Consider the following 23,013-nt stretch of genomic DNA (forward strand, 5'->3'; position numbering starts at 1 on the left):
AATAAATGTGTTTGTGTATACTCATTGTTGAGAATTCATTTTTTAACTATTTTTGTAAAAGTTGCCTAGCACATAAAAATAATTCAGTAAAATTCTCTACTTATTCTTTCTTGAGAATGTTTTCTTTCATTGTGTGTTAATGGGTAATATGATTCTGTAAATATATTCATATGTATGGAAATATGTACATGCATACATATATATGTATGTATATGTATATATTTTTCCTTTAAGTTTCATAATTGTATGTGTTTGAAAGTGTCTCTCTCTCTCTCTGTGTCCATCAGCACTTTAACCTTTAATAATTCAGGGTGCTGTATACTGGGAAAAGATTTTGAAAGAATATTTTCTAAGACATAGAACAAATATATTCTAGATTTTTTTTTTTTTTTACAAACATGTTTAAATTTCAGAACCCACAAAAACGTGGCTATACATAAGATAAAATTTCTTGTGGTTATAATCACTATCCACTGTGGGAAGAAATAAGAATTTTCCTTGTATGCTATTTACTTTGGTTTTCAACCTTCATTCATTCATCTGACAAACATTCATTGAATGCTTATTATATGACATGCATCTTGATGGAGATTCTAAGATGAAAATCAACTTTTATTGATAAAAGTCAAATTTTATTGAAAATTTAAATCTGCATAAGGATTCTGTGGAAAGTCTGTGTACATATGTTGCATGGTTGTGTACAGTTCATGGGAAAGCTCTAATATAAGCTGGTTATGTAGTTACATTGCATATAATTTTATGTCTACATAGCTTCACCCAATGATCTAATCATTCAATATTATTGAGATTCATAAGAAATCTATCCTGTAAAAAACACTCACACTTACACACACACACACACACACACACACACCCCTCTTGCTTTCTTAAAAATTAAAACTTTGCTTGAATAATTAAAATTCAGTAAGTCAAAATGTAGGCTTCTATTTAACTTCCCCATATATACATAAATACTTTAAAATATATGCTCACATAAGAGTAAACATTTTCTTTTAATACTTTAAAATATATGCTCACATAAGAGTAAATATTTTCTTTTAATTGATGGATAATTTCAAAACTGCTCGAGACAAAAATTATCATGAAGAATACGCTAATTTTATGTTACGGGACCTTTAGTTCTTTTTCCTCCCTTTTCTTTACTCCTTTTACACAGCATTCAGTCCACTTTTAAATTAGTGTTTTTAAATTAGTTTTTATGATCTTGTTTTTATTACTTATGATTTTCATAGTTTATTAAAGTTTATACTTTCTCATTAAAAAAAAACTCTATTAATTGTAGAGAAAAAGTGATGTATTTTTAATGTTGAAATAAAACAGGGTTGCATTCCAAGTCTGTTCAGAACACACAAAATGTCAATGTCAATGAAATCACACCGCAAGGATGTGATTTTCTTCTTTCATCACAAGAAAATCAAAAGGCAGCATTCTTCAGAGGGCCTACGAGTTTGCATATTAGTGATATTTAGTTAGGACAGCAATAGAACTAGGAGGGCCTTTTAGCAGTTGCAAATAGTGTGTGAGTTAGTTAACCTGTATGCAAAAAAACTATGGTAATTTAAAAACTATAGTAAAATACCACCTTCCGCTGGCTCATTTGTAACCCAGAAGCTTTGACCACTACTCCTAATACCTTTATACTACATTCCTCATCAACATTGCTTTTTATGCCATTAATACATATAGAAGCTTTAGTTTTCTTTCTTGGAGAGGAGGGGGACTTACATTGGAGGCAGTGGCCAGATGGTATACAGAGTATGCATGAGATCCCTCCAACTAAGTATAGGCTCTTAGGGCTCAAAGTGTAAAGGCCTGAAACAGAAGAACATTTTATTCTAATGAAGGGTTTGGTGAGATTTTAAGGAAAGGTTATTAGAACAAGCTTAATGAAAAGTCCAAGAGATCTTTCTGTAGATGTCAGAACCCACCAGAATTATTTAATTTGGGAGAATGTGGCACAGATTTTGAAAAGAGTTCAGTCTTTCTACCCCAGCATGGCCACTTGCATTGTTCTAGAGGGTTGGTTGGAAGCTTGAGACACTCCAGAGATAACACCTTGGCCTGGATGTTGAAGACAGGTGGTCATAGTGCTGGGGCTTAAATGAGTGCCTTCATGGGGCAGAGACTGTAGGCCTCTGTGAGCCTGGGAAAGAAAGGAAAACAGGCAGATTCTATGTGGTGCTTACAGCTGGAAGCAGCATGATACAAAAAGAGGGCATATGCAGTATATCAACACACTGAATGTGAAAATATGTTTAGATAGCCATGAGGAAGAATATACAGAAACTTAACAAACCATCTGAGTGTCATGATTCTGAAGGTATAATTCGAATAACAAACAGTTAGTGTATATTTGTTGGTAGTAGGGATGTGAATGCATAATAACTCTTGAAAATCCTCATCATTATAACACGGTGATTCCCATAATTGGAGGGCACTAATGAGAAAATGACTATCATTATCATGTAGAGGAAAATGTATTTAAATAGACTGCTTCTTTAGTTGAAATTTCATATAGTTTGGAAAATAAAAATAGCATTGTTATGGATTGAATTGTGCCCCCCTCCAAAATATATGTTGAAGTCTTAACACCCAGTACCTCAGAATGTGACCTTATTTGAAAATAGGGTAGTTGCAGATGCAATTAGTTTAAGATAAGGTCATAAGGAAAAGGGTGGGCCCTTAATCCAATACGACTGGTGTCCGTATAAGAAAGAAAGAAAAGACACAGACAAATGAGGGGAACAAGGCATATGAGATGGAGGCAGAGATTGAAGTGTTGTAGCTGCAAGCCAAGGAATGCCAAGGATAGTCAGCAAACCACCAGAAGCTAGAAGAGGCAAGAAAGGATTCTCTTCTATGGGTTTCAGAGGGAGTAAGACCCTGCTGACACCTTATTTTCAGACTTCTAGCTTCCAGAACTGTAAGATAATAAATTTATTTTATGCTAACAAGTTTATCATAATTTTTTACAGTAGACCTAATACACTAAGACAAACATTTATATGTGAAAATTTCAAATCATGCAAGTGTTTAGGTTCTTTTTTGGGGATTGGAGAAGTTGTAGGTGTAAAGAAAAATCATGCATAAAATACATATTCCCATATACCACCCTATTATTAACACCTTGCATTAGTGTGGTACATTTGCTACAATTCATGAAAGAACATTTTTATAATTGTACCATTAACTATAGTTCATCATTCACAATAGGATTCACTGTTTGTGCTGTCTGATCCTATGTTTCTTTAAAAAATTTATTCTAGTAACATATATACAACATAAAATTTCCTCTTTAACCACATTCAAATGTATAATTCAATGCTGGTAATTATGATCACAATATTGTGCTACTATCACCACCATCTATTACCAAAACTTTATGATCAACCCAAACAGAAACTATGCAATTTAAACATTAACTCCAACTTCCCTAACACCACCCCATCCCCTAGTAACCTATATTTTAGATTCTGACTATCAATTTTCTTATTCTAATTATTTCATATTAGTGAAACCATGATATTTGCCTTTTTGTGTCTGATTTACTTCACTCAACATGATGTCATCAAGGTTCACCTAGGTTGTTGCAAGTATCAGAACTTCATTCCTTTTTATGGCTGAATAATATTCCATTGCAGGTAGAAACTACACTTTATTTACCCATTCACTGGTTGATGAACATTTGGGTTGCTTCCATCTTTTGGCAATTGTGAAAAATGTCACTATGAAATGGGTGTGCAAATATCTGAGTTCCTGCTTTCAAATCTTTTGGGTATATACCTAGAAGTGGGAATGTTGATCATATGGTAATTCTATACTTAACTTTCTGAGGAACCACCAAACTGTCTTCCCCAGGGGCTGCTCCATTTTATATTGCCAAGAGCAATAAATGAATGTTCCTATTTCTGCACATCCTCTCAAGCACTAGTATTTTGTTGTTTTCTTAATAGTAGTATTCTAGAGGTTTTAAAATGATATCTCATTGTAATTTCAATTTTCATTTTCCTAAAAGCTTATGAGGCTGAGCAATTTTCATGTGCTTTTGGGCCATTTGTATATCTTCTTTGGAGAAATGTCTATTCAAGTCTTTGTATATATATTTTAGATATATAAACATGGATATTAAACCTTTGTTTGCGGTGTGGTTTCCTAATATTTTCTCTCATTGTGTAGGTTGTCTTTTTTACTTTCATGATAAAGTCCCTTGAAGCACAAAAGTTTTTAATTTTGATGAGGTCTCATTTATCTACTTTTTCTTTTGTTGCTTGTGCTTTGTGTGTCAAATCTAAGAAACCATTGCCTAACATAAGGTCCTGAAGATGCTTCCCTATGTTTTCATCTAGGAGTTTTATAGTCCCAATTCTTATATTTAGGTTTATAATCCATTTTGATTTGAGTTTTGTATATGGTGTGAGGTAGGGACCTACCTTCATTCTTTTGCACAGGTACATACAGTTTTCCCAGCACCATTTGTTGAAGAGACTATTCTTCCCCAATTGAGCATACTTGGCACTCCTGTCAAAAAATCAGTTGGCCATAAATTTGACGGTTGATTTCAGAACTCTCAATCTGATTTCATTGGTTTATATGTCTGTCCTTGGCCAGTATCATGCTGTTTTGATTACTATGGCTTTGTAATACGTTTTAAGATCTGAAGTGTGAATCCTACAACTTCGTTCTTCTTTTTCAAGATGTTTTTGCCTTTTCAGGCCTCCTTACTCTTCCATATAAATTTGATGTTTGGTTTTTCCATTTCTGCAAAGAAGGCTGTTGGAATTTTGATTGGGATTGCATTTAATCTGTAAATCACTTTGGGCAGAATTGACATCTTAACAATATTTATTCTTCTAATTCATGAATATGGAATGTTTTTCCATTTATTTAGGTCTTCTTTGATTTCTTTTAGCAATGTGTTGAAGTTTTCTGTGTACAATTCCTTTACATACTTGATTAGATTTATTCCTAGATATTTCATTCTTTTACTTGTTACTGTAAATGGATTTTTTCTTGATTTCTTCTTCATATTGTTCATTCCTAGTATATAGAAACACTACTGACTTTTGCCTGTTGATCTACCCTGCCACTTTGCTGAATTCATTTATTAGTTCCAATAGCTTTGCTGTGGATTTTTCAGCATTTTGTGTATATAGGATCCTGTCATCTGAAAATAGGGAAAATATTGTTTCTTTCCTTTCCCATTTGGATGCCTTTATTTCCTTCTCTTTCCTAGTTGCTCTAGGTAGAACTTCCAGTACAATGTTGAATAACAATGGTATTCCAGTTTGCTAATGCTGCTGTTATGCAAAATGCCATAAATGGATTGGCTTTTATAAAGGGGATTTATAGTTCTACAGCCATAAAAGTGTTCAAACAAAGGTATCAACAAGAGGGTATTTTCACTGAAGAAAGGCCAATAGCATCCAGAACACCTCTGTCAGCTTGGAAGCCACGTGGCTAGTGTCTGCTGGTCCCAGGTTGTGTTTCAGCTCCTCTCTCAGCTCCTGTGTGTCCTTAGCTTAGCATCTCCATATATCCTTCTGTTTCCAACTCCAAGCATCTCTGAGCATCTCTGTCAGCTCACAAGCATCTCTCCAAAAGTCTTTCTTAGCAGCTCTGAGCTCCTCTGTGAGCTCCCTTATACAATTCCAGTGATATATTTAGACCCACCCTGAACAGGTGGGGTAATACCTCCATGGAAATAATTTAATCAAAGTTATCACCCACAGTAGGGTGTGTCATATCTCTGTGAAAATACTCAATCACAATGTTCCACCCAACAAGACTGGATTAAAATATCATGGCTTTGTGGGGGACATAATACATCCAAACCAGCACTAGTGGTGACAGTGGAATCCTGTCTTTTTCCTGATATTAGAAGTAATGCTTTCAGTCTTTTCACCATTGCAAATGATGTTAGCTGTAGGTTTTTCATATAGGCCATCTATCATGTTGAGGAAATTTCCTTCTATTGCTAGTTTTCTAAGTGTTTTTATCCAGAAGGGTGCTGGATTTTGTCAAATGTCTTTTCCCCTTCAGTTGAGATAATCATGTGGGTTTTTCCTTTTTATGCTATTGTGGTGTGTTACGTTAATTCACTTTCTTATGTTGAACCACCCTTGCATACCTGGGATGAATCCCACTTGATCATGTTGCATAATTTTTTTTTTGATGTACTATTGGATTTGGTTTGATTATATTTTGTTGAGAATTTTTGCATCTATATTCATAAAAGATGTTGGCCTGTAGTTTCTTTTCTAGTGGTATCACTATCTGAATATCATATGAGGGTTGGTCTCATAGAATGAGTTAGGGAATGTTTCCTTCAATTCAATTATTTTGGAAGATTTTGAGCAGGATAGGTGTTAATTCTTCTTGGAATCTTTGGTAAAATTCACCTGTGAAGCCATCTGGGCTTTTTTTTTGGGGGGGGGGGTGATTACTGTTTCAATCTCTTTTTTAGGTATTGGTTTGTTGAGATTTTCTACTTCTTCTTGAATGAGCATAGGTAATTTGTGTGTTTTCAGGAAGTTTTTCTTTTCATCTAGGTTATCCAATTTTTTGACATCCAGTCCATAGTATCCTTACACTCCTTTTCAATTCTGTAGGGTCAGTAGTAATGTCCCCTTTTAATATCTGATTTTAACTATTTATGTCCCATCTCTTTTTTTCTTTGTTATTCTAGCTAAAATTTTTGCCAACTTCATTGATCTTTTCAAAGAACCAGCTTTTGGTTTTGTAGTCTCTAATATTTGTTATTTCCTTTCTTCTGCTCACTTTGGGTTTTGTTTTTTCTTTTCTTCTAGATCCTCTAGTTTTGATGTAAGATCTCTGACAAGTGATTAGGTTTTAAAGGATAAGTACCTAGGCTTTATAAACTGAGATTCTGACTTCTAATCCTAACTCTGCAATTTACCAGCTCTGTGATTTTAGAAATCTTACTTAACTTCTCTCATCCTCAGGTTCTTTCTTTTAAAAATAATAGTAATAATATCTCTCATGGATTTAATACATGGAGTGCCTGATAGTAAGTGTTTCATAAGTATAAGCTATTATTATAACTGTCATTGTTATTAGTTTTATTATTTCAGATCATACTTTTAATGATTAGGTTTTTGACCTTCAAGAAAACATGATTTTTTATTGCAACATATTTATGGACTCACGGTTCTTTTACTCATTGTTAATGAGAATTTTTCACATATAGTTTTGAACTTTATTCCTTAACATATAAGACATATATGATATGTTAGAAACTTGAAAAAAAGGGAAAATTAACATATAACTTATAAAGTCTCAGTAAAACAGTCTCTGGAATTAGATAGTCAGCAGAAACACTGTGTGTGTGTGTGTGTGTGTGTGTGTGTGTGTGAACACACTGGCAAAGCAGATGGTTGAAAAACTAATGAGGTAACTCTTTTTTCTTTGTTACAGTGTGCAAAACAGTTCTGGGCTGCCTTGTGTCCTTACTGACTTGACTTACTTCATCAGATATTTTGCGTATTGTGTAGGCTGAAACTATAAAGAACATTAGTGTATCTGTCTCCTTTTCCTAGTCTATTGCCATACATTACTCTCTCAAAATCCTGGGAAAGAAGGGATTTTAAACTGTCATTTGTATTTATCAAAGACAAATATCCTAATGAAGTAGCACAGTTTTTAAGGAAACATGTAAGTTCTGCATTAAAATAATTTTTATTAGCTGAAACATAATTTCAAAATAGTTCAAGTGAAGAGGCTGAAAACAGTTTACAATGGAGTAGCCTAGCAAACGAGCTTACTTGGGAAAATCCTAACACAACTGGTGCCAATGAACTCATAGATATCCTTATAAAACTGTTTTATCTGTAATAAGTTTTAACAAATAGAATAGAGGATGTTTTTGATAATCTATAGGTTTCAGGATAGGCCTGAAAAGGTTGACTACCATACTTTGAATGTATTTATGTTGGAATTCAGTGAAAATGTGTCTACTTCTGAATTCTACCCAAATGAGTTCCCTAGTCATCTAACAAAAACCCACATCATAATACTGTAGGTATGCTATGTTTTTGCAAAAGAGAGAAATCTAGAAGTCTTTTTTTATAACAATGTTCCCATGAATTTAAGAAAAGCACTTTATATGAACTGTGTGTGTAAAAGTCATGTTTAATGTTAACTTCTTTTAATGAGAAAATGGAAATATTGGTAACAAGAGAGTGTGAACTTTGAAACTTTCTTGCTTTAGTTTTCCCTGATCAGGTTTTGTTTGGCATGAACTATGAAAAGGAGCTCAACTCAATCTGTTCAAAAAAGAGAAGGTCTTTATATAACTATCTAGCCAGACTGGAGGAAACTGAAATCCCTTACCTAATATTGGGAACTTCAAAGGTGAGAGGATTTTGCACTTACTGCTAAAAGGTGGCAGATATTTTTAAGTGTGATTTTGATCTTCAGAGAAAGGCATTTTGCTTATTGTCATGAAAGTTAAGCAATAAAATAAAGTAGGTTTTTAGGATGTAAAGCTGATTGTGAAATAAATTAATTGATTTATTTTCAGAGGAAAAATTTCCACTTGCTTTAAAACATTTCATGGCCCAGAGTTATTCCATTTTTGCATTTTATCTTAATAACTTTTATGGGCTGAATTGTGTCACCAAAAAGATAGGTTGAAGTAACAACCTTCCACATGTGACCTTATTTGAAAATAGTACAATTTCAGATGGAATTAGATAAGTTAACATGGGATCATAATGGAGTAGGGTGGGTCCCTTATCCAATACAACTCATGTCCTTATAATGAGGGGACAGGAGATATGGACACAGATTTCAGACTTTGAGCCTCTAAAACTGTGAGGCAATAGATTTCTATTGTTTGAAGCCATCTAGTTTGTGGTTCCTTGTAACAGCAGTCACAGGAAAACTGTAAAATATAAAATATATATATTTTCTATATTATATAATTGATTAGTGTGTTCACATAGCCTCATTTTGCCCAAAGAAAAACCCAATAAAGTAGCGATAATTATTGTTCAAGCTTTATAGATAAGGACATGGAAAAATGCACACTTCCTGTGGTCCTTCAATAGGCCCCTGTGAGTGGAAGAATAGCAGAAATGGCTGTCAGGAGGTTGTGTGCCATCATGAGAGAGTTTTGGGCGAGTTAGGGGACCAGAACTCAGCTTTCTTCTGCCTATTCCTGCCATGTGAACCTGATCATGTTAATTAATTTCTCTGGTATTTAGCATAGAGAGAGTTTTCAATTCTCTTTTTATGCATCTTTTTCATCATCTTCATTGCTAGCTTCTTAACCCAAGTCAGCATCATCCTTTCCCTGGGTTACTGCAATAGCCCTCTGACTAGTGTTCCCTTTACTCTTGTCCTCTTTAGTTCTTTCTCTTTATAGAAGCCAGATTACTCTGGAAAACTGGAAAATGGAAAACTGGTCATATGATTTCCCTCCAACACCTTCCCCTCACATTTAGAATCAAATCTAAACTTCTATCATGCCCTACCTGCCTAATTCTTTAACTTTATCCAATACTGTGCTGGTTTGGATATATTATGTCCCTCAGAGAAAGCCAATTCTTTAATGCAATCTTTTGGGGGCAGACATGTAAGTCTTGATTGATTTCGAAGCTTTTGATTAAGTGTTTCCATGAAGATGTGACTCACCCAACTATAGGCAATACCTTTGATTAGATTTTTTCCATGGAGGTGTGGCCCCACCCAATCAGCATGGGTCTTGATTAGTTTACTGGAGTCCTTGAAAGTGAACTACCACAGGTCCAGGCTGCTGCAGCTGAGAGAGACATTTTGGAGACAGTCGTTGAAAAAGACTTTTGCTAGTCCAGAGTTTGCTTGGGAGAAACTAAGAGAACACCACCAGAGGCATATGGGGAAATGTCCTCAGAGAAACCTTTTGAAACCAGAACCCCACAGCAGAATCCAGCCATGTGTCTTCCCAGCTGACAGGGTTTTTCCAGACTCCATCTGCAGGTGTTCTTCAGTAAAGTTACCCTATTTTTGATGCCTTTGTTTGGACACTTTTATGGCCTTAGGACTGTAACTTTGTAATCAAATAAACCCCCTTGATAAAAGCCAATCCATTTCTGGTATTTTGCATAATGGCAGCATTAGCAAACCAGAACAAATACCAATCTTTCCTTTATCAGCTTTCCTCCAGCCACACTGGCATCTTACTGTTCCCTAAACTCACCAATTTGTAATCACCTCAGGACCTTTTTATTGTTTGTTCTTATTTTTTCTTAATTCAGTTTTACTGAGATATATTCACATACCATAAAATCATCCACAGTGTACAATCATATAGTTGTGCATTGATCACCACAACCAAAAAAATAAAAATAAGAATAAAAATAGAAGTGAAAAAGAATACCTAAGACATTCTATCCCCCCATACACCCCCATTTTTTCATTTAACTTTTGTCTCCATTTTTATATTCATCTGTCCATACACTGGATAAAAGGAGTGTGAGCCACAGGATTTTCACAATCACACAGTGACACCATGTTAGCTACATAGCTACACAATCATCTTCAATAATCAAGGCTACTGGATTGCAGTTTGATAGTTTCAGGTAATTTCTTCCAGTTATTCCAATACACCAAAAACTAAAAAGGGATATCTATTTAGCGTAAAGAGTACCCTCCAGAATGACCTCTCAACTCCATCTGAAATCTCTTAGCTAGTGAAACTTTATTTTGTTTCATTTTCTTCCCCCTTGTGTTCAAGAAGACTTTCTCAGTCTCACGATGCCAGGTCCACACTCATCCCTGGGAATTGTGACCAGCATTGCCAGGGAGATTTACACTCCTGGGAATCATGTCCCACATAGGGAGGAGGGCAGTGAGTTTACCTGCCAAATGGGCTTAGAGAGAGAGAGACCACAACTGAACAACAAAAGAGGTTCCCTTGGGGAGACTTTTAGGTACAATTATAAGTAAGCTTAGCCTCTTCTTTGCAGTAACAAGCTTCATAAGGGCAAGCCTCAAGATCAAAGGCTTGGCCTACTAAATTGGTGATCCTCAATGCTTGTGAGAATATCAGGAATTCCCCAGGTGGTAAAGTTTAATATTTCTCATTTCCCCCCAGTTCTTCATGGAGGTCCTGCATATATGTTTTTATTCTCTGCCCAAATTACTTTGGGATGTACTGGGGATTTCATATTAACCCATACAAACCTATCAGATCTCACTTCCGGTTCAAAGTTCCATATAATTATGGTGTTTGAATAAACTAACCATTCAAGTTAAATTATTTAGTGTACTACCAAAAATATAGATCCTGCACCAAATGAACATCTCTTCCATTGAGGACATTTTTTTTTTTTAATTAGGGAAGTTGTGAGTTTACCGAACAATTGTGCACAAAATATAGGATTCCATATACCACCCAATTATTAACAGCTTTTATTAATGTAAATTTTGTTACAATTGATGAAAGCCCATTTTTTATATTTGTACTATTAACTATAGTCCATGGCTTAACCTAGGGTTCACTGATTCTGTTGTGCAGTTCCATTAATTTTTTTAAAAAATTATTCTGGTAACATATATACAATCTCAAATTTCCCCTTTTAAGCACATTCAGATAAAAATTTCAGTGCTGTTTATTTTGTTCACAATGTTGTGCTACCATCACCACCATCTATTGTCAAAACATTTCCATCCTTCCAAATAATAATTCTGTACATTTTGAGCCTTAACTTCCTATTCCCTGTCCCCTGGTAACCTGCACTCTGGGCTCTGACTCTCTGAGTTTCCTTGTTCTAATTATTTCATTTTGTGAGGTCATACAATATTTATCCTTTTGTGCCTGGTTTTTTTCACTCAACATGATCTCCTAAAGGTTCATCCATCTTGTCACATGAATCGAAACTTCATTCATTTTTACAGCTGAATAATATTCCATTGTGTATATGTACCACATTTTGTTTATCCATTCATCAGTTGCTGAATACGTGGGTTGCTTACATCTTTTGGCAATTATGAGTAATGCAGCTATTAATATCTGTATGCAAATATCTATTTGAATCCCTGCTTTCAATTCTTTTGGGTATGTAACTAGAAGCGATATTGCTGCATCATATTACCACATGAAACACATATTTTTTATGTAACTTTCTGAGGAGTGGCCAAATTGTCTTCCACAGTGGTTGCACACATCTCAGGACTTTTGCACTTGTTTCTTCTTCTGCCTGGGTTGCTCTTCCCTAGAACTTAACTTGCCTGGGATTGAATTGTGACTGGAATATGGTAAGTGCTAAAAATATTGATAAATGAAAAAATGAGTGAGTGGATTAAAAAATGAATGAATGGAGATGGCTGAATTTTGCAGGAAAAAACCCTTCTTAACATATCAAATCATTTTTATTGCACTAATAATTTCAGTCTAACTTTTATGAAAGGAGGTAGGTTCAGTGTAGAGATAGCCCTGGAAAATGCCTTGCAATCTCCATTCACTTTTTGAGTTACTTACTCAATTTCATTCAGTTGCTTTTTTCTTTGAAATGGATTTTTTGTTAATTCAAATTCTGATTGTTTTGATTTCTTTGCTCTGGATGATTTGGCTTGTGGTTGTGATGCACAAGATTAAACTAACAAACAAAAGTGCTAGTACTCTCAAATTCCTCTTTCTGGCAGAGATCCCATGACCCTCAAAACTATTGACTTATCATAGGTAGAATCTTAGACTGGGAGGGAACATTGGGAATAATCTAACTTGAATAAATCCAATGTAATACAGAAATATTCCAAAACATTTTTGCAGTTATCATTTTTGCAGATTATGCTTCAAAGTCTCCCAGCACAAGGAGGCTCTTCCTTCAAAAGACATCAAATTCTTACAGAAATAGACCACTGGAAATGTAGGAGCAAATGATTTGTTATCCCCATAGGAGATTAATCAAAATTTATTAGAAATAGAAAGGTTTGGCTTTTGAGATTTGGACTAAGTGGCAAAGTAAGAAATATATAAAGAAAGATTTACTTTAGTTCTCTTTGAACCATTTAATATTTATCAGATTGGAAAATAGGAAGTGGATTGTCTAAACCAGAGCCTGTGATAGATTTTAGGTTCATAATCTGAGAAATTCTTAGCACTCTTTTCTCCAACCACAGGGTAAATGTCATGGCCTATGCCAAATTGATGCTCTGAAAGATCCACTTTTTTTCCTTTGTGCTTCAATTTATTGCACTTCAAAGATATTGAAAGTTTTACAGATTGAAAGTTTGTGGCAACCCTGTGTCAAGCAAGTCTGTCGGCACCATTTTTCCAACAGCATATACTCGCTTTGTGTCTCTGTGTCACATTTTTTTCACACAATGTGTGTGTGGGTTTTTATGCAATTCTATTTTGGTATATTTACATACCATAAATCATCCAAAGTGTCTTCATATAGTTGTGCATTCATCACCACAATCAATTTTTGAACATTTTCATTACTCCAAAAAAAGAATAAAAATTAAAGTAAAAAGAAACATTCTAAACATCCCATAATCCCCATCTCCCCTACTATTCATTTGCTTTTTGTCCCCATTTTTCTACTCCTCTGTCCATACACTGAATAAAGGGAATGTGAGCCACAAGGTTTTCATGACCACACAGTCACACCATATAAGCTATATAATTATACAGTTATCTTTAGGAATCAAGGCTACTGGATTACAGTTTAATAGTACCCTTCCAGCTATTCTAATACACTAAAAACTAAAAAGGGATATCTATATAATATATAAGAATAACCTCCAGAATGACCTCTCAATTCCGTTTGAAATCTCTCAACCACTGAACTTTTGTTTCATTTCTCTTCCCCCTTTTGATCCAAGAAGGCTTTCTCAATCCCATGATGCCAGACTCAGTCTCATCCCTGGGAGTCATGTCCAACATTACCAGGGAGATTTACACCCCTGGGATCATGTCCCAGTGAATTTACCTGCCAAGTTGGCTTAGAGAGAGAGGCCACATCTGAGCAACAAAAGAGATTCTCTGGGAGAGACTCAGACACAATTATGAATAGGCTTAGCCTCTCTTTTGCAGTAGCAAGCTTCTTAAGGGCAAGACCCAAGATTGAGTGCTTGACCCACTAAGCTGGGGGTCCCTAATGCTTGCGATAATACCAGGAATTCCCCAGATGGGGGAAATATTTCCATATTTTCCCGCAGTCCCTTAAGGGAGCTTTGCAAATGCATTTTTATTCTCTGCCCAAATTACTCTGGGATGTATCGGGGCTTCACACTGTAAAAACCAACCAGATCTCACTCCCTATTCAAAGTTCCATGTAATTATGATATTTGAATAAACTGACCATACAAGTTAATTTATATAGTGTACTACAGAAAATACAGATTTTGTGTCAAATAAACATCTCTTCCATTGGTCTCACATAGATGTTGAAGTTTGAAAACACAGTCAATATCATCCTTTACTCTTTATTCTGAATTTGCATTAGTCTTAACCAAGTCCATTTCATTTGTATCTCTAATTGAAGTCTGACCTCTTTTCCAGCTTCTTTAACAGTTGCTGTATGGGGTAATGCTGACATTCATAGCTGCCAAAATCTGAAAGACCCACTTTTGATACTGCTATGAAATGAATGCATTTTCCCTGAGTGATCTAGGGCCTCCTTTCTTCTGTCATCCTATAGTAAACATCCAACTCTTTACCATTACATCCATTATGTTATAATGTAGTACCTGTTTGTATTTGTCAACAACACTATTCTTTGAATGTGTTAATGGCAGGGACCATGTCCTATTTATCTTTACTTCCTGAGAGTCTAGTAGAGACCTGCAATACAGTAGGGCTCAATATATTTGTTAAATGAATGATATATACTATATGCAATTCAGACCCTCCAAGTTGCGCTGTAAGCTTTCATAGCTATGCCAACCCTTTGCATTAGGTCTGTCCACTGTTTTAATTCAGAAGGTTTTAGTTTGAACATCAAATTTTACTTTGCCATGTTTTTTCATTGGTCAGCATTTTTACTATATACTGAACATAATTCTTCCTAGTATTAATAACTGTTTCTGATTTTGAGTTATACTGGTTAAGTTTGCAGGAGTTTCCAGAATGATTTTTTAAGGACTAAGTGGATTTATGAACACCTCTCCGCCCTTATAAACACTCAAACTAACTTTCATGGAGTCACTAGAAGTCAGGAAAATGGAATCCATCAGTACATAAAAAAAGGTGTCAAAGTAAATGTTCCTCTCGTTTTTAAATATCTCTTTATAAAAATATGTGTGTATTGCATATTCTGCTGAATAATAACTTTTGGTTATTTCTAATAAATAATTGAATTTGCTCTATATTTCTGTTAAATAGGTAACTTCCTTTATAGCTTTTTATATATAAGAATAAACAAAAATACACATCTGATTATGTGTGACGTGCACACACACATGCAACACATACACACACCATACATATACTCATACTCCCTTTGAGACTTACTCTGAAATACCAATCTAATGCTGTCCTTACAGGGTGCAGCCAGGGAGTGTCAAACCAGACGCTTGCTTCAGTTATAGAGCTTGATTATAAGGCAGCAGAAAGTGCCAAGCTTTTAGAGTCTAGTTAGCAGTTCTCTCATTTGAGAACCAACTAAATAAATTGTTTTGGATTGTCTTTCAGAAATCATAACTTCCATAAATTATTAGGCAGAGAAAACATTTTTAAAAGAGTTTTATTTGAAATAAAGTGTATCAAAGATTTGTTTCTATATCTCACCAAGAGTTAAATGTACAACTTCTTTTCCTTAAAAGAGAATGGCTTCAGTGTGCATCTCTTCACAATTTTAAATTATGAAATACAGGAAATTTCATTATAATAGCTATTCAGATCTTCAGGTATGGTGAGTTAACTTTTAGAAGGAGGAAGCCCTGACACATACATGACCGTGTATAACTCAGCTTTAGGTGTGCTAGGATCCCATTAAATTCAGTAACATTAATGATTCAGGCTATGTAAACTGTTGTGCCATTAAATTTTAATGGATTTTATTTAATTTATGCTCTCTGGGGTTTGTGTTTGTGTGAGAAAAGAAAGTTCCTTCTCTCTTCAAGACAATTTTATTGATATTAAACTATTTAACTGATTTCTTTAAACCAAAGCTTTCTTTTTTTCCCTTTTTTTCCTCATTAACTTTCAATTCATTATGAGGATTTCACTTTTGAGTTCCCTCAAATTCTCTAAATTACTACCTCTGGTGGGAAGTTGGTTTTGGGAATTCTTCCAGAAACGATAGATTCTTTTGTTCTTAAATTTATTATTATTGGGTCCTTAAAAAGGACCTAAGGTGGTTGTAAGGTCCCTGAGAAGATTCAGTAGGTTACTTCCTCAGCACTGCCATGGAGCAGATGGAATTTTTCTCCTTCTTATATAAGAAGATATTTTTGATAAAACTCATCATGAAGCTATTTATAATTATTCAAGTGTCAATTGAGGAGGAAACTATTTTAGCTTTGAACTTAAATAGCCGAGATTCATCAGTTAGTTCTATGTAAGTATGCTGTATGTGTAATTAATATTGCTATATGACTGTATAATGAGTTCCTGAAATTATTTTTAGGATTCACACCACCTATAAAATAATGAGCAACCAGTAGTTTTGGATAAATAGTATTTTTCTTGCCTCATGGTTTTCTTTCTGTCTTGAATGATATTCCTCCAATTCTTCCTTGGCAAGTTTCTGTGCTTTCCTCAGTTCTTCCTCAAGAAGACTCCTCTGACCTTTTGGATTTGTCCAGCTTCTTCTAGTATACACTCTTAAGGCACCTGTTTTTCTCACTACTAGCACTTATCACAACTATAATAAAACTGCTAATTCTGTAACCAGCTTAATATGTTTCCCCTATTACACAGTCACAGTACTGTGCAACATTCATACAGTGTCTCAAGAAAACCTAAGAGCCGTAATAATAAAGAAAGATTAAATGGTGCTTTGTAAACAACATTTATGCAACAGGCTGTTGTAATAGGATACTTCACTGTCTGTTTCAGCTGAAAAGTAATGCTTTGGCACTTCAGCACACCTGCATTCAGACTTTGCAACAGAGTTGCATTTATTGAGCTAGATTCCAGTTTGTTGGTTAATCCAGTTACGATAGGTGGTCACTCGTGTGTACACTCCTGGCCTATTAGGCAGACCACACTGGAACCCCCAGCTTACTATCCCCACTTGGAACCAAAGCCGCCGGGAGTCTTCTTGCACTAGTGGGCCACCAGAATCACCCTGAAGGAAATAGAATGATTAATTACTTAAGTGTGAACGCAACCCCCAAGCATAAAGAAATTTATTTCTATGACAGCAGGGGAAGTAGTAACATCTATTATAAAAAGAAATAAAGTCAGTGTGACATTACCTGTGGCAATATTACATCAAATCACACAATTACTGAAATTCTTCAAATATACAAATTGTTCCTTCAGCAAGTCTGAGAAAAAGATGAGAAATACACTTCCAAGACTTCCCTCAGTTGATTGACTGGTTGACTCCAATTCATTCTAGGTTTCACCTCCTAAGCCTTCTTGGGCCTGCTCTTTTCCTCCTCAACCACCGTGACTTTCCAACTTTCACTGCTTCTTCATTATTTTATAAAAGCCCATTTATGTGCTTGTTTGAGCTTATGCCCACTGGGTTTGCCCTCCTTGTTATAGCAACTACACATCTCTGTAACACTCATTGCATCAATGATTTTTGTTCAGTGCCTGTTTTCCTTGCTAGACTGTAAATGCATCAGGGAAGAGGGCATTCCATTCTGGAAACTTCTGTATATAAGCTTGTAGCCCTTAGGAGATGCTGAGTATATCTTTGTTGAATGAACAAGTTTCTAGAAGTCTCACTTGTCTTCATATGTGTAACACCCTGCATGGTGCCTGAGGTATAGAATACCCTCAAAACGTGTTCTTTTGGTATATAAATGAAAAGAAATTTATATGTCAATGAACAAACATTCATTATGAAATAATTAACAGCTAATTATAATAAACCAACCAACAAACAGATATTTTGGTGCATTTAATAATCTAGTGAGGGAAACAAATCTAGTATGTTTTACATGCCACATGATGGGTTAAGTCTGTGGGTTCTGGAGTTAGATAGCCTGAACCTTGGCTGCTCCACCTACTGGTTATGTGGCCTTGGGTAAGCTATTTAATAGCTTTCTGTGCCTCAGCTTCCTAATCTGTAAATTTGTTTTTACAAGTTTAAATAAGCTAACACATAAAGCACTTTAAGCACAGCCTGGCATATAGAGGGTACTCATAAAAGTTAGCTATTATTACTAAGTGTACCTCTGGAATAGCTTACTATTCATTTGCCTGCTGTTAGTAGCTAGTTCTTCCCATACCCATTTAATTACTGGTCTATTTGGGGAGAAGGGTAAATGTGTGAATCACCAACTTGCATGGTAAGCACTGGATGGAGATGATTGGCAACTAGCTCTTTTAGATGGTGCATGTGTGCTCTAGTGAACCAGTTCTCAGCGTTTTCACATAATCATGTTTTTGCTGCTACTTATTCTTTAGCAAGAAATTTATTTGCATAATGTCTTATCAAGAGTGGGCTAGCCTAGGTTAAAGTAAGAGAGACATGTAATTTTTCCTGTACTTGTCTAGCTTCACTGTCTGACTATGAAAGCATTAGAGCTTATATCTTCTCTTCTACACTGTGTCCTTGCTGAGGATGGGGAATGTGTAATGTGTACTGTGGTGCTAGCACAATGCCTGTGCATAGAAAGTAATACATTTTCATTGAAAGAATGAATGAAGGAAAGAAGGAAAGGAAACAAATAAGCTCACATGTAAAGTGCTATAATTTTGATGCACAAAGTATATATTATAGCATTTTCAGGAGAAAATCATTAGGAATGGAACACACAAGGAAGGCTTCATGGCAAGTTATGACTAGAACTGCAGAAAGAACAGAATTTTACGCACAGAAGGCAAGTGAGTAATCATGAATGACACCTTTTTAAATCTCATGTGCATCCATAAGTCAACTTTATCTAATTCTTTTAGGGAATCTAGAATTGTCAGTGTGGAGGTGTGTTGCTTATTTGATTGATGAGTTCTTTGGAAAATTATTATGACCTTTGAGAACTTGTTACAGGGCTAGCATTAAAAAGGGAACAAGAAGGAGAGCAAGAAGCTGTTCTCTATCGCAGATAACACCTCCAATTAAAGGGAATAAAGGACTGAATGGGTAGTTAATGGTATCTTGGAAATTGAGAAATAATCCCCCACACCTACAAACAACTTGAGGTTGATAAAAATGCTTCATTTGGGGGAAAGTGCTTATGGATTTTGGGGTCTTTTTTTGCATTAACTATTTAATGACTACTTCTTTCCCAAGAATGTGAGCACTAAACAAAGAATTCAGTAATATTTGACAAAAAGAATAAATTTCATGTTTCTGCATACATTTCACCAGGAAAACAACAGCATATTCCTCAAGAAATTGGGTTGATTTCACTTAATTCCAGGCTAAAAGAGTATTTAATTTCTGCCACTGTGTAGTTATTCCTGTTAATATATGGGGTTGGATTTCAGACATAGGAATTAAACCTATTGAAAGACAAAACCACACGAATTAAGTTTAGATAATTTGATTTAAATTTTTAGTATTTAAACTTTTATTCTGGTTACTTTAAAGTGAAATTTCCTCTTCATTGTTTGCTTTCATATATTTGCTTGAAAAATTACAAGCTAGATCTAAATAGTTATTTGTTCAATTTTTTTTCCAATTTGCTTTTTCACAATTATGGAAGCTGTTGTGATTCAAATTTTTAGACTTTCTGCATAAATTTTCTATTCTCAACATGTTGATATTCACTTATAATTTGTATTTTAAATTTTAATTATTGTCTATGATTAAATGATTATTTTTTATTTAAAATTTCATAGTGGTTAAATTAAATTTAAATTAAATTTAAATAAATTAAAATTATTTATACCAGTGATCATGGTCTTAGGTGAAAAATTACAACAACAAAAAGAGCTGAGATTTCTTTGTCATGGAGTATGTGCCTGAGATATTTAATTTTAATTTAATCTTTAATAGTACCTAAAAAATTAGATGCCATTATTATTACCCCCATTTTATAGATAAAGTAAATTGGTTATAAAGACTAAGGAATTCAAACACAAGTCTCTCTGATATTTTAGCTTGGTTGGATGCTTAATCATGCTGTAATTTGGCTTCTCAGAATTAGTATTTTTATGATAGGAAAACTTCATAAAATAAGTTTATCTCCAATATTTGGATTATAAATTTTTAGAGTATCGGGACTGTGTATTGTAACTATGTTAACTTTATGCCTACCATAATATCACATGCTAATAATTGCTTACAAACTTCTTCTTGGATGATGACATTGATAGCATTGTGTTGAGCTTACCTGGCAAGCATCTGCTCCACCATAAGGTAATCCAGCACACAGCATTCCAGGCAAGATAGCTCCATTATAACTAGTTGGTGCATTACATACATTATTACTTATTATTTCGACCTGTACTTGCTCTAAGTCTGTAACTGTGTTGCCTGTTAAGTGTAGAAGCAGAAGGAAAAAGGATGTCAGGATATATAAACTAATGATTCTATGGTGAATATGAGAAGTAACGAATGTTCTTCCAAACATTTCTTAGTCAGCAAGGAAGGCTATTGAAGATGCACTGAGGAGTTTCTTCCCAGCAAAGATTCCCATAGTAGAGACAAATAATTGACAGAGATCAGTTTTCTCTTTTTGCTATAGCTTTGTGATATAGGGCTGCTTAGGCTTTTAGAGAAAATAAATAAATTTCTATCTTAAAATTAACCAGTAGCATTTGAATTATACACTGGTCAACTTTAGATTGGAGAATTACATAGTGGATATGTTTTAATCTGGCAGCAAAAAAGAAAATAATCTGACGTCAGGGCTAAAGCACTGATTTATTTTATATTGATATTCCCTCAAAATGGCACTATTATTGTGTTCCATGATTGGCACAAATACTGTGTGTTGTACCAAATTGCTTTTGACAATGAGGACACAGAAATATTTTCCAAGGCAATTAAGCCTTTGTATTATTCCTCAGACAGACAATATACAACATGGATTTAAGTGAGTGGAAATTATTGGTAGCACACTTCCACTCTTTGGTTGATGCTCTTATTTTCCTCTTTGGTTCTCTTAGCATTGCCCTCATTTTTTTTTTTTTTCTTCAGTTCATCCATTCAATAAACATGCATAAGCAATGCTTATGTACACATGGATTTCTGCCCTAGAGGCAGGACTTACTTAATGCTGTAAAAAGCTGTAGAGAATATCTATCCAAATCTTTTTTTTTTTTTTAATAGGGGAGCAATTTGAGTCCTACAGAGTCTCTGGATCATTAAAGAACTCCTGTACCTTAATTACTTTGTTGTGTATTTCCCTTGACTATGTTTGAGAACTCTCGCTGGTTTCTATGGATATTGCTTTGCTTTGCTAAGAGAATTCTAGGGCTAACTAGAACTTAGGTTGACCAGAATATAGGATGGTTCTGTCCATAGAATCTGTGCTCTGGATGTCCCCTAATTTAAAATTTTCTTTAATAGTAAATAACACAGAGTTTGTTTGTTTATTTCTCCTGAGACACTTACCACCATATTCTTGAGATCCCCATCCTGTTACATAAGCGGTAGAACCAGGTTGAATATTTTGGGTAGCCACTGGGAGACACACCGTATGGATATTTCTGGTAAAGGTGACTGTTCTGTCAAGTTGCATTAGTGCAATATCATTTTCACGAGTTGTAGTATCATAATTCTCATGGATCACAATTCTCCTTACTCTTATTCTCATAGTAGGAGTTATTGTGGAAATACCAAAGGTGACAATCCATTGATGAGGATCAGAGGAGCTTAAAAAATATGAACACATACTATTTGAATAGGTACTTTGTGAGTGTTTAAAATATTTGGGTTCTGTATTTGCTACCCTCCCACTCCATACCCCATCCCCTGAAGAATTTGATCAAGATCTTTGTTACATATAGCTACGTGACAATCTAGTAAATGAGTTTAACTCTTTAAAGGTAGAATGAAAGATCAATTGTCTAAAGAAACACAGAAAGATTTTACAAAATATGGCTTGAGATGATGAACTTCTTATTGCTTTTCTATTCCAGTGAGGATATTCTGAGAGTTTGATGATGACTAATATTGTGCAAACCACCTCTTTGATTTCTCCCTTTACTACACCATTCCATCCAAGCAATTAAAAAGTGTGGGACAATGACTATTTTGGTTTTAACCTGTTTCTGCCAATCCTTATTTTTTCCTTTCCTGCCCTTAGCCAGATACCCCATTAAATAGTAATGGTGAGAAGAGTGGTGATAATGAACACCCTCATCTTATTAACGGATGAATGATTTTTCTACACTAAGTGCAATGCTTGTTGAATATTTTGTATATAAACATACACACACACACACATATATATATATACACATGCATACATACCCAGACACACAGACACAGATATATTATATATAGAGAGAATGAAAGGAGAGAGCAAAAGAGAACACTAATACACCCAAAACTGGGGCATTACTTTTGTGACCTAGCAATTAGGACTTTTTAGATAAATCCCCCAAATACAAACTATAAGTTAAAAAATGGGTGGATTTCACTAAATCAAAATTAATCATACCATAAACAAGATTACCAGATGGATGAGGAACCATGAGAAAATATTTACAATGTTTAATATCTAAAATTTTTGTAGAAAATACAAAAAAATTATAAACCAAAAATAAAGAGGAGAAGGAAGATTGTAGGAAAATGGAAAAATAGGAAGCTCCAGAAATCAGTATCTCCACCAAAACAACTATTGAGCTGACAGAAACTGTCAGAATCAACTATTTTGAAACTCTGGAACACTATGCAGCATCCAGGTAGGAGCAGGAAAAAGAGTCTGATAAATTGTGATAAATGCTAGTGAGTTTCACCCTCCCTGAAG

At 34.7% G+C, this 23,013-nt stretch overlaps 1 protein-coding gene across 1 annotated transcript in view; it reads right to left on the minus strand.

The window, feature by feature from the left end:
• Nucleotides 1-17,099: 17,099 nt before the first annotated feature.
• The window catches only part of LOC119530285 (transmembrane protease serine 11D-like), a 40,678-nt gene continuing 34,764 nt past the window's right edge, over nucleotides 17,100-23,013 (minus strand). Inside the window, exons 8-10 of the mRNA XM_037831430.1 lie at nucleotides 21,654-21,913; nucleotides 20,428-20,570; nucleotides 17,100-17,261 (exon numbers count right to left, since the gene is read on the minus strand). Of these exons, the coding sequence (XP_037687358.1) occupies nucleotides 17,100-17,261; nucleotides 20,428-20,570; nucleotides 21,654-21,913 (565 nt within the window). The remainder of the gene's footprint in view (nucleotides 17,262-20,427; nucleotides 20,571-21,653; nucleotides 21,914-23,013) is intronic.

This window comes from Choloepus didactylus, chromosome 3, assembly GCF_015220235.1.
Source record: "Choloepus didactylus isolate mChoDid1 chromosome 3, mChoDid1.pri, whole genome shotgun sequence".
Taxonomy (NCBI): domain Eukaryota; kingdom Metazoa; phylum Chordata; class Mammalia; order Pilosa; family Megalonychidae; genus Choloepus; species Choloepus didactylus.